At 39.5% G+C, this 12,827-nt stretch overlaps 1 protein-coding gene across 1 annotated transcript in view; it reads left to right on the top strand.

Annotated features, from left to right (window-relative positions):
- Positions 1-1,155: 1,155 nt before the first annotated feature.
- The window catches only part of LOC108266218 (uncharacterized), a 40,112-nt gene continuing 28,440 nt past the window's right edge, over positions 1,156-12,827 (top strand). The window contains 7 exon segments of the mRNA XM_053680679.1: positions 1,156-1,370; positions 1,873-1,951; positions 2,084-2,261; positions 2,486-2,757; positions 5,204-5,271; positions 5,453-5,643; positions 8,840-10,428. Of these exon segments, the coding sequence (XP_053536654.1) occupies positions 1,883-1,951; positions 2,084-2,261; positions 2,486-2,757; positions 5,204-5,271; positions 5,453-5,643; positions 8,840-10,428 (2,367 nt within the window). The 5' untranslated portion in view covers positions 1,156-1,370; positions 1,873-1,882.

Raw genomic sequence — 12,827 nt, 5'->3', positions numbered from 1 at the left:
TCTTTTTTCATCACTTGTGAATAAGATGCAGTACTTAAGTTTCTCCACCAGGGGCAAGGTCTCCCCTCTCACCTCACATTGGAGGTGAGCACTTCATATGTGCCAAGTAAACAACTTCATCTGTACATAACATAATAAGGACGTTAGATTTAGACCCATAGCATTCTGTCTTTGTGTCACAGTAAAGAATGCAGCTTCAAATGAGAGACATATTGTTTGTTGACAATTTGAGACTATGGGTGGAGCTACAAGTAACCTGTTCTCCAAAGCTGGTGATAGACTCTGATCATCTCTTCACAGCTGCTAACATCATATAATAAAAAATAAAAAAAAATCTGAATGTCCCACTCCTCCATCAGAACTGTCTTTACTTCAGCTAAGTTCTCAGGAGAAAGAGTCTCTGGGAATTTTATCACTCATAACACTGCTGGAAGCTCATCCTTTTCATTTATAAAAGTGTTAGACTCCTTACTCTAGCTTTCTTCACCTCTTCTTTTGCCTTCTCTTTTTCTTCTTTGCATTTAGCTTCCATCATCCCTTTTAATGCCACTTTTCTGGATGAGAGAAAACCCAGTGAACTCTTAAAATGAATATTGAAAAATTGAAAATATTGAAATATACACACATCTGTATTTATTTATTTTGAATTAACCTTATGGAAGTTTTTTTCAGTGTTCAGAGATTCACATTTTCAAAAAAAAATTGACTGATACCTGAGAAACCAGAGTTCCCAGATGCTGCTTTGTGTGCACTAAATGATTATCCCATTTGCAAGCTCCTATCTGTGTGAAGCAGGATTCAGCACTCTTCCCTGCATTAAAACCAAATATAGTTAGAAGCTGTATGAGATTTTGGAAATGAGACATCCTTTCAAACACCTCCTGAATATCTGTGTCAAGAAATACAAGCACATCCTTCTGACTAGTCTGGCAAATTATTGCACAGGACATATATTTATATTTATATTTAGTTTTCACGTATTTTCACATGTTGTTGACATATAATCAAATGTTCGAATGTTACACTAGTCACAAATTATAAATCTGGAATCAGAATGTAGCGAGGTCGAGGCTTAGAGTCATTATGTCTATTTGGGGTTAACGTTTTTAGAGAAATCCTACACTCCTCCAGTCCAGGTGGTGGCGGTAAAGCGCACAATCGCAGCTTCTCCAACCGCTTATAAATGCCGAAGAAGAGAAAAACCCTACAGTTTTCTCGCCTGAACAATTTTATCCGAACTAATCATCACATTAAAATATTTCTGACATAGTTTTGTATTTACCGATAGGTGTGATGTGGTTAAAAATAAACGCACGTTATTGTGTCTATTTCTGAGGATTTAAAACCTCGTTCTGCTTTAAAACCCTGAGGTAAGTTAACCTGAAGCTGTGTGGCCGAATCCCAAATAGATCTCCACTTCACTGTTTAAGTGCACTACATTCAGTATGAAATAATGCCGTGTACACCCTATGTAGAGCACTATTTATCTAATGAGGAGAGATTTGTAGTTCGGCCTTAGCGAGGTGTTTTAGTGGGAGATGTTTATTTGTGTGTTTAAAATATTATAAATAATCTTAACTTGTTCTAAGTCACTCTTTACAGCCAGTTTACACTAATCAGGATAAAAACAATTCCTATACATTTACCACGTTACCAGGCAGCTAAAACACGGACTGATGTTTTCAAATGTTTATTAAAAACATTAACAGAAAATTAATTATTGTTTAAAGGGTTAAAGTCTATAAAATATTCATCTCATGTCCTCTTATTGTTACAGGATAAAATATATTATTATTATTATTATTATTATTATTATTATTATTATGATGATGATGATGATGATGATTATGATGATGAATAATGTTTGTTTAGAGGTGTTATAATGAGATCAGCAGGAAACAGACCACGCTCCTCCAGGAAGTCTCGGGCTCCTGATCCTGCTCCTTCACAGGTAAAGCTTAATGATGAGTTGTGTTACAGAAAAAACAATAACATGTTCAGATTAGGAAACCTTATAAACAGATCTATAAACAGTGTTGATGTTTTGTTTGCTGAAGAAGTGTTATTGCTGTTCGATCTTTAGCTGTGTGAGGACGTGAAAATGGAGACTTCAGATGGAGGAACATCCGAAGTGTCAGAAGTCTGTGTGAAGAAAGAGGAGACGCTGGAGCTGAACATCTACAGCCATGGAGACGATTTCAACACCACACCTGAAGTTATCTCCATTAAAGAGGAAGATCCTGACAATAAAGACTCCCTCTGTAAGACATCAGGCCTCTCAGGAGCTCAGTAACACACTCACTGATTATTCTTATTTTAAATGATTATTATGTAAAAACAAATATTTAAAATCGTATGCTGTACATGGCTGCACACTTAAAAATGTAAAAATGCACTTTAAAAGCTTTAATTGTGTTCATTGCAGTTTATTAAGAATTATTTTGAGCATTATTTCTTCACATTATTATATTTTCTTTCCCTCCAGACTGTGAGGTTTGCAAATCCTTCTTCTTCAACAAGTGTGAGGTTCACGGACCGCCCCTCTTCATCCCTGATACTCCTGTTCCCATGGGAGTCCCTGACCGAGCCAGACAAACTCTTCCTCCTGTACTAGAGATTCGGAAGTCCGGTATTCCTGATGCAGGTCTGGGGGTGTTTAATAAGGGGGAGACTGTTCCAGTAGGTGCACACTTCGGACCCTACCAGGGAGAGCTGGTAGACAGAGAGGAAGCCATGAGCAGTGGATACTCCTGGGTGGTGAGGTTTTACACATTTATTATAAATATTACGTATTTTTTTAGAAGCAAAATGTCACCATTGGATGAAGGTAATTCCAATTTCCTCATGCCAGTGATGTGTGGAGACACTTTAAACACACTTTCAGGTCCATCAAAACTGCTTATAACTTACTGGTACTTGTACAGTTCATGCAAAACAATTTGCATAAATGACCTTCAGGAAACCAAATGCATGGGTTTAATGTGAGGACTGTTGCCTAAATGATTTCAGGTAAATTAATAATTTTTTGTTGTTTGTTTGTCTACAAAACTCTGTAAAAGGCTAAGCTTACAGAGAGCTGAAAATTAAAAAAATTAATAAATAAACAATGAGCTTCTTTTATATGGCACCATTAGTTTTGTCCTAATTGAACAGTTAGCCTCTTATTATCATTAATTTAATGTTATTCCTTTATATATTTGGTGAGACAATTATATCTATATTCTAATTATAAATATATGATTTTTCACCATTTCTGAGATGTTTTCAAAGTACTGTAAATATGGTAAATATCTGCCATAAATACGTAGAAATAATACTATTGCGCTGGATAATACTTAATCTTATAATAATAATATAATTTTTTATTTGGGGTACAAATACTAATATAAAAATAGTAATATATTTCTGACTTAATTCACTTTTATGCATTATATCAATCTGTTACCATGGAAATTGTGGTATAACCAGTACTAGTAATATTACAAAATAAAGTTTTTTTTATATATATTTTCTTTAAAAAATAATAATAATTATGTATATTTATAACACCAGTACCACAACCAGAACCTGCACGCAAACCTGGGGTGTCACGTGCGTCCGTACTGTCCAAAGAGCTGATGAAGAAAGAACAAGGAGCTTTTGATTACCGGTCTGCTGAAGGAGTAATCACAGTAAAATGGTTTGATAACAAATTTGTCAAACTTCTGAGCAATTTCTGTGGGATCATGCGACCTATAACTGTCAAACATTGGAGCAAAGAGGTCCACATAAAGATTGCCATCCCATGCCCATCAATTATTCCTGCCTACAATCAGCATATGGGAGGCATCGATCTTTCTGACATGCTGGTACACATGTACAAGACCCCAGCCAAGTCAAGCTGATGGTAGTTTCCCCTGTCTGCATACGTCCTTGACCTGTGCATCTCAAATTACTGGCTGGTCTACAAGAGGGACTGTGGCCTACTGAACGAGAAACCAGTGTCTCACAGAGGGTTCCACCTGGCAGTCGCCCACCGTTTGAAGCGTGTCAACAAGCCAGCATCCAAAGTTGGCCAGCCATCATCCTCCAGTCCACCAGATGTTGTCTCAGAAGAAACACTACACCCCAAGACCCTCATAACCACAACCAGATGTTCACTACGATAACTGTGGACAGCTGCCACTTCCCTGTGATAAGCGGGAGCCAAAGTTTTCCTGTGTTTGAATGCAAACCAGCAATGCTTCGTAGCCTACTACCAGAAATAAACTGGATTTAATGCCAAAACAACATTTGTGCTGATGCATCACTACACACATGAGCAAGTCTGATTTAAAAGTTAGCATTTTTGTTTTATTTTTCTAAATGTTTTTGGTATTTATACTTTTACCATGAAGTGACTTCTCACTTCGTTTGGTAGATGCCTAAAAAATTTTAAAAACTGAAGTCTGTTTTAAAAAAACAACAACCACTGATTATTATTGCCCCAAGGAAATAAAAAAATGCAAAGAAAACAATTTTACATTCCTTTTTCTCTTACTGAGAATGTTAAAGGGTTCATTTGCTTTCAAGTCATTCATATGAAACCACTGACTTTCCAAATTTTCATTTGTGTGTAATTAAATAAATATTTGATTTAAACTTGATCGCCTACTCCATATTTAAACTACAGTAACTCAGGGCAGTTGTATGTTTTGAAGCCCATCAGTTAATGTTAAATTAACAAACATTTTTACAAATTAAGTGAATTTTCATGAAAACCAAATTTCTTGTGCCCAGAATGATAACTGAGGCCTGCTGACCTCTTTATTTAAGACAAATATTCGATTCTGGATCAGTCGTATATCCAGGACCAGCGCTATACCGAATTAACCAACATTAGCTCACAAACACTTACGGTAAATAAATATTACTTTTGAGAGGCAAGAACCCAAGGGACAGATATTTCTCAGAGAACTTCGCCGTATCAAAGACACAAAACCTTTGATAAAAACTTCCTTCACCAAAATTCTGCCGAAAAGCCTTGCTTGCATTTTCCTAAGGTTACTAAATTCATCTTCGAGCTTGTCGGATGTTCTGTGAAACTAAAGATACAGTCTAAAACCTTTAATTCTTAATATAACAATATTGTCATTAGCCATCATTCTCATTCTGTGTACCTCATTTAATTTGAAGGCATATATTGATTTAATGAAGAAAATGTAAATGTGTAATTTTTCTACAGATATGCAGGAGTGGGCAGTGTGAAGAATACGTAGATGCCAAAAGAGAAATGCATGCGAATTGGATGAGGTGAGGAATATGCCAGTTGTTGTTTTTGTTTTTTTTTTTTTTATAGTAATTGATTTTGCAGCTCCAAATTTGTTGGAGGAACTTTATCTTCCTCCTGTCACTGATATGTCTCATGCTTTCTCTCGTTCTGTAACTCTGGTCTGATTTTAACCTTTTCTGCCACTTTGCCTCATTCTTTTAGGTATGTGAATTGTGCCCGTAATGATGAAGAGCAGAATCTTGTCGCGTTTCAGAATCGAGGAGGGATTCTGTACCGTTGCTGTCGACCCATTAACCCAGGACAGGAGCTCTTGCTGTGGTATGAAGAGGAGTACGCTAAAGAGCTCAGTCCTGCATTTGACTACCTCTGGAACAAAAAGTGCTCTATGAAGGGTAAAATCCATCCACACAGACTACAAATCATTTCCCTTCTATTAAATTATATTTGTATAGAGTAGGAGAACTGACAGACTGTTTGTCCAGATCACGTACTGGCATCCCATTAGACAGGAAGACTAACATGTACAGCTTGACCATAGCTTTCATGAAGTCATGAACACCCAAAGATCTGCACCTTTACTCTAGAGAAATGCTATTTAACAAACTGTGTGAATAAATCAATAGGTTTTAAAGCAAGACTTAAAGATTGAGACTATATCTCAGTCTGAAAACATTAATTGGAAAATCGTTATATAGTTGGTGAGCGATGTATGAAAAGGCTCTGCCCCCCTGCCTTAGTCTTCTTTATTCTAGGTGCTTATAAATAACCTGCACCTTTTAGTCTTTTATGATCCATTACACCAGCTTTAATCTAAAATTTTCTCAGGTACTGTAGGGCGAGAACATTCAGTGCTTTTTACGTTATTACTAGTATAGTAAATGTATCATTTTACTTTAGGGCAATGCAGTGTGCATAAGGTAGGGGGATTTTATAACGATTTCTGGTTCTTGTCAGGACTCTGGAACAACTGGAGCTTGTTTATGCACCTACAGGAACAAAAACATTTTACTGGTCACATACACAGTATGACGTGCAGTGAAATACTTTTTTCTGAGTTTACGTAAACAAGAATTTACTTCTATACAGGTGGGAAAGGAAACATAAAAATAACCAAACAGCAAGGTGTTGCTATAGTCTAAGAGGTTATAGAGGTTTTCTGCAGCATCTAGTGAGTGACATTATATTTCTTAGCTTAACGATGTTTCTGGGATGAAAGCATGTTGTACAATAAAAGAGTTTATTATAACCAGAGGACTAGTTTTAGCCAGTTCCCAGTCTACACTGTCATATGACATTTACCACCAGAGTGGGTGAAAGGGGTATCATGTGCTTCCTCTGAGACTTGTGAAGTCGGCCCATTGCATCTCTTGCTATTGGTAGTCCTCTGTAAAGTCTGGATCTTCTCTGTCAAAGTGCTAACTAATCTACATTTCTCACAAGTAAAACTACTACTGGTGATGGAAGAAACATCTTCCACTCAATATATTAAATAAACTCAAAGCTGAAAATTCCAAAATACTGTGGAGCATACTTGAATTTCTCGTCACTTCCTGATGAGGACTATAAAGAAAATTGTGTTCTTTTTTTTAACAGGAAAAGTTGTTTGAGGTGAAAAAGGAAAGAAAAGTAATGATTTATAACCAATAAATGCATTGTGTCTTTTTGAAATGAGTTTGAGATCAAGAAACACTTGTGGATGAGATGAAGGACAGTTTTTTTTTTTCCTCCTGTACAGTCTGTTGTCATTGGGCCTCATTTGTTTATCATTTTGTAAAATAGTGTGTAAATGTTTGCATGTTTGTCAACATGAACTGAAAAATTCCACTGGACTACTGGACTTAGTTTTTATAAAAATACCTGATTTACTGAAGGCTGATTTGTTTTATATTCACGTGCATTTTGATGAATGCAAATCACTGATTTTGCATTCGGTGAAGTCCGCAAAGCTCATGGAGCTGAAATGACAAAAACACGAATAAGACTGGCGATAAGACGGGTGAGAATCATCTCACATTACCTGCAGGTTTGACCCGCCTCCTCTGTGTCCACAGCTGATGCTCGACCATGCCCCCACTGCCGCATACCCCCATCTCCCACCTCAGGCCAGGTAAGTTGTCTGGCCTACAGCTGGCGAGAGAGGTGATCCGCCACCACCGTCTGCGCTCCCAGTCTGTGGACCACCTTGAATTTCAATGGCTGAAGTGCCAGATACCAATGAGTGATCCACACATTGGCATCCTTCATGCTGTAAAAGGGTGACCCAGTAGGTAGTGTCAGAGGTTGAGGACCGCCCACTTTATGGCCAGACACCACTTCTCGATTGTGCTGTACTTGGTCTCCCTTACTGAGCATTTCCAGCTGATCTATAGCACGGGGTGCTCCTCCCCTTCCACCACCTGGGACAAAATGGCCCAAAATGTCTGATGCGTAAGTCTGAGAATAAAAGAGAAAAAATAGTCAGGAGTATGCGACAGCTTTTACCTGGCAGAAAGCCTGCTCACATGGCTCTGTCCACTGGACTGGATCTGGTGCTCCCTTTTTAGTGAGGTCAGTCAGCGGGCCAGTAATGTCCAAAAATTTAGGTATAAGCCTCTGATCCTTGTTGGGCTTGGGTCAGGTAGACTCCAATCGCTGCTGTCTTATCAATTTTACCAGCCCATGGCCCAAGTGGAAGCCCGGACATTGTACTTCCACCCAACCAATTGCACACTTGTTTGTGTTTGCTGTGTTTCTAGGATCTCAGGATAGCCCTCAGATGTTGTAAATGCCACTGCCAAACATTACAAATAAGCAGTTGCAAGGGTTCTGCCAAGCGGTATCATATTTGCTCTCTCTTGCCGATTGATTGCCAATTGAAACACAAAGAGACACAAATAAGTAGGCTGGTGGTAATAAGGCAGGTGTAAATCATCACTTGTTACCTGCAGGTTTGACCCAACTCCTCTCCCCGCACAGCTGATACAGTGGTCTACACACCCCTGCTGCCACAACCCGGGATTCACAAAATCCCACAAAATTTAATTTCATTAAATTTGTGTATAATTCAAATTATTCAGCGATGTAAACTTGACTGCGTAATCCATATATAAAATCCATATGTAACAATACAACATTTCTTATATAAATGCTACTACAAACCATTTGCAAATAAATCTATTAATATCCAGCTTGATAAATAAGGCCCATTGTTGTATCTTTCGGAACCTTGAATGCTGGGGCTCAGTTCTTCTTATTAGTAAATGCTGTTACTCCTGGCAAGCTGTAATTAGTCTAAGCTTTCCATTGCCTAAGCTTGACATTAGCTCAAACAGAAGCCAACCACACACCCTTGGTTGCTTAGACCCATGGGGCTATGGTTACTGCTGCCCATAGCAGAGCTATTCCCAGATCCAAAAATGTTCCAGATCAAGATTGTTCTCTTTCGTTGGTTTCTTGAGTTACAGATTATTAAGACTTCATTCATGTAGAATCTTGAATTTTTTACTTAACCTCAAACACTCCTTTACCTTGGACTAGTGTTGTTACATTTTATATTCTTGTTGCATTTCATGTTCACTTTCTGATATGTTTGTCCTTTCACTTCTCCAGAAGTAAACAACACTCTGTTGGAAGTCTTTTCCTGCTCAACGTGTCCTCTTACCTATGCATCTCAAATTTACTTAGACAAACACATCCAGAGATGCCACTACGAAGAGTATACAAGACCGCGAGAATCAGGAGAGATAAAACAGGAGATTGAGATTCCATCCAAAGGCTCCAGTAGTCAGTCAACATCATCTGGTTCTCTGAGTTCTGATACTTCTCACAATGACGTACAGAAGGAAATTCACCACTGCTCAGATTGTGGAAAGAGTTTTGGTCATCATAATGCTCTCAAAACACACCAGCGCAGTCACAGAGGAGAGAAGCCATATCACTGCTCACTGTGTGGAAAGAGTTTCTATCAGTGGAGCAATTTCCAACGACACCAGTACATTCACACAGGAGAGAAACTATATCAATGCTTACAGTGTGGAAAGAGTTTTTCTCATCAGAGTGCTTTCCAACGACACCTGTACATTCACACAGGAGAGAAGCCATATCACTGCTCACATTGTGGTAAGAAATTTACTCAACAGAGTCATCTCCAAAGACACCAGCATATTCATACAGGAGAGAAGCCGTATCACTGTTCACAGTGTGGAAAGAGTTTTAATCAGCAGGGTGATCTCCAGCGACACCAGCGCATTCACACAGGAGATAAACCATATCAGTGCTCACGATGTGAGAAGAGTTTTAATCGACAGGATCGTCTTCAACAACACCAGAGCATTCACACAGGAGAGAAGCCATATCACTGCCCACAGTGTGGGAAGAGTTTTAATCGACAGGATCGTCTCCAAAGACATCAGCATGTTCACACAGGAGAGAAACCATATCACCGTTCACAAGGTGGACAGACATTTACTCTACAGCAACACCAGACCATTCACCCAGGAGGGAAGCCTTATCATTGCTCACAGTGTGAGAAGAGTTTTACTAACCAGAGTAATCTCCGAAAACACCAGCATCTTCACACAGGAGAGAAGCCATATCTTTGCTCACAGTGTGGGAAGAGCTTTACTTACCAGTGTAATCTCCAAAAGCATCAGCACATTCACACAGGAGAGAAGCCATATCAGTGCTCACAGTGTAAGAAGAGTTTTAATCGACAGAGTAATCTCCAACAACACCAACGCCTTCACACTGGAGAGAAACCATATCACTGCTCACACTGTGGCAAGAGTTTTGCAGCCAAGGGTAATCTCCAAACACATCAGCGCAATCATACAGGAGAGAAGCCTTATCACTGTTCACTGTGTGGGAAATGTTTTACTTATCAGAGTCATCTCCAAATACACCAGCGCTTTCACACAGGAGAGAAGCCATATCAATGCTCACAGTGAGGAAAGAGTTTCCATCAGCAGAGTACGCTCCAAGTCCACCAGCGCATTCACACGGGAGAGAAGCCGTATCACTGCTCTCAGTGTGGGAAGAGTTTTAATCGACAGAACCATCTTCAAACACACCAGCGCATTCACACAGGAGAGAAGCCATATCTTTGCTCACAGTGCGGAAAGGCGTTTACTTATTCAGTTACATTTAAGACCCACAAGTGCACTAACTCTGAAACATTGCATGATTTAAAGCTGTCAAATTAAACATGTTTACTGTTTTGGCTGAAAATTATATCTATTTTGAACTGTGTTTTTCATTTTATTTATCTTGACTTTCTGTGGAAACTGTAATCTTATAGCAATGTTTAAAATAAGATTATTAGTGTTTTCTTTTAGCCTTATGTAGTTGTGACAAATTATCAACACACAAGTCATGAATTAACTAAAACACTATTGTACTATTACTACTGCAGCATAACACTGAAACAGAGCCAGTGCGATATCAGCAAGTTTCAGTACCAACATTTCAGTCCATCAGAGGTCTTTTTGGCCATGGTTTACTTCCTCTACCCATAAGTCAACTGTAACTGTTTCTCAAATATTGGTAGAAAGGCTGTTGGATATTATTGATTCATACAACAGAACATCTGACTAAAAAGTCATCATCATAACCTAAAGGTTATAATTGCATAAATTCTGTTGAGGGGGCTTCATCCAGCGAGGTAGGTATCCTTGGTGAACATCTCAGTCCGATGGGGAACTGCTCCTTGGTGTACGCATTTTGTAACATACCATCCTGGTCCTGCTTGGTCGAACACCAAGAGAGATGCATAGCATGTAGCTTTAGCTTGGGGGCTGAATGCAGCATGGTCCATTGGAATCATTAGCCACTGGTCCATGAGGGCATGTACACCGGCCCTTTGAGTGCCAAAAGCACCATAGTGCAGCAGGTTCCAGTCTGCTAGTGTTAAACACTGATGTAAATCTTTCCTGGATAATTAAAATGCTTCACCAGAAGTAAGATGCTTGAAGAATCAGGACACCAAGAGCCAAGGTATAGTCAAAGAGATGGTTTATTATGCACGAAAGACACCCTGGCCACTACAGCGTTTCATAGTCTTAATCTTAGTCTAAACAAAAGTTGGACACAGTTGGCTTTTATGTTGCTTGTACCTGCAAGCAAAATACCCAAGGCTAGTTAGGGAAAACATAAGAGAAAAACAATCGAGGACAGAAACCCAAAAACATCATGAGACCATGAGTAAGCAAAAATCCCACTGAACTGATCTTAAATGATTGAATCATTATCATGGAATATAAGGAAAAATATTTCAGAGTTACCACAGCAGCTGCTCTAATGAGACTGGAGGAGATGCAGTTAGAAGCACAAGGCTAATGGAGGCACGCGCACATCCCTGTTCTGTCATTCAGAGCGAGTCCCTGAATAACACACTAAGCTATTTCTGACACAATGAGGTTGAAGCTAACAAGCCAGTCTCTTCCAAATTTGGAGGAAAGAAAAACTGTAGCTTTGACTGTACACAAGGTGAGTTAGATAAAAGTAAATAAGTGACATGCTCTAGAGGATGTCCGGTTGTTAGATACCGTCCTTGGTGGTTAGAAGGGGTGAAATAGAACCTCTATTTTAGCAATCAAAAAAACCTATCCATTGAGTCTTTGGTATCCTTATATACAGTTTGTTAACATCGAGATCTAGGTTAATTCCTCAGGTCTTCCAGATACACCGATCAGCCATAACTTTAAAACCATCTGCCTAATACTGTGTAGGTCCCCCTTGTTCTGCCAAAACAGCTCTGACCCGTGGAGGCATGGACTCCACAAGACCTCTGAAGGTGTGCTGTGGTATCTGGCACAAAGACGTTAGCAGCAGATCCTTTAAGTGCTGTAAGTTGTGAGGTGGGGCCTCGATGCATAGGACTTGTTTGTCCAGCACATCCAACAGACGCTTGATCAGATTGAGATTTGGGGAATTTGGAGGCCGAGTCAACATCTTGAACTCTTTGTCATGTTCCTCAATCCATTCCTGAACCATTTTTGCAGTGTGTCAGAGCGCATTATCCTGCTGAAAGAGGCCACTGATATTAGGGAACACTGTTACCATGAACTAGTGTACTTGGTCTGCAGCAGTGTTTAGGCAGGTGGTACGTGTCAAAGTAAAATTCACATGAATGCCAGGACCCAAGGTTTCCCAGCAGAACATTGCCCAGATCATCGCACTGACACTGCCGGGTCACCTTCTTCCAAAAGTGTATCCTGGTGCCATCTCTTCACCAGATAAGTGACGCACATGCACCCGGCCTCCACATGATGTAAAAGAATATCTGATTCATCAGACCAGGCCATCTTCTTCCATTGCTCCATGGTCCAGTTCTGATGCTCAGGTGCCCATTGTAGGTGCTGAGCTGTGATGCTCTGTGTGTTCTGACTCTTTTCTATCAGAGCCAGCATTAACTTTTTCAGTAGTTTGTGCTACAGTAGCTCTTCTGTGGGATCGGATCAGATGGGCTAACCTTCGCTCCCCACATGCATCAGTGAGCCTTGAGCACCCATGACCCTGTCACAGGTCACCGGTTGTCCTTCCTTCTATCACTTTTGTTGGGTACTAGCCACTGTATACAGAGAACACCCCACAAGACCTG

Source organism: Ictalurus punctatus, chromosome 6 (assembly GCF_001660625.3).
Source record: "Ictalurus punctatus breed USDA103 chromosome 6, Coco_2.0, whole genome shotgun sequence".
In the NCBI taxonomy this organism is placed as follows: Eukaryota; Metazoa; Chordata; class Actinopteri; order Siluriformes; family Ictaluridae; genus Ictalurus; species Ictalurus punctatus.
The sequence above is the reverse complement of the archived record's forward strand: the minus strand, read 5'-3'. Positions and strand labels throughout refer to the sequence as shown.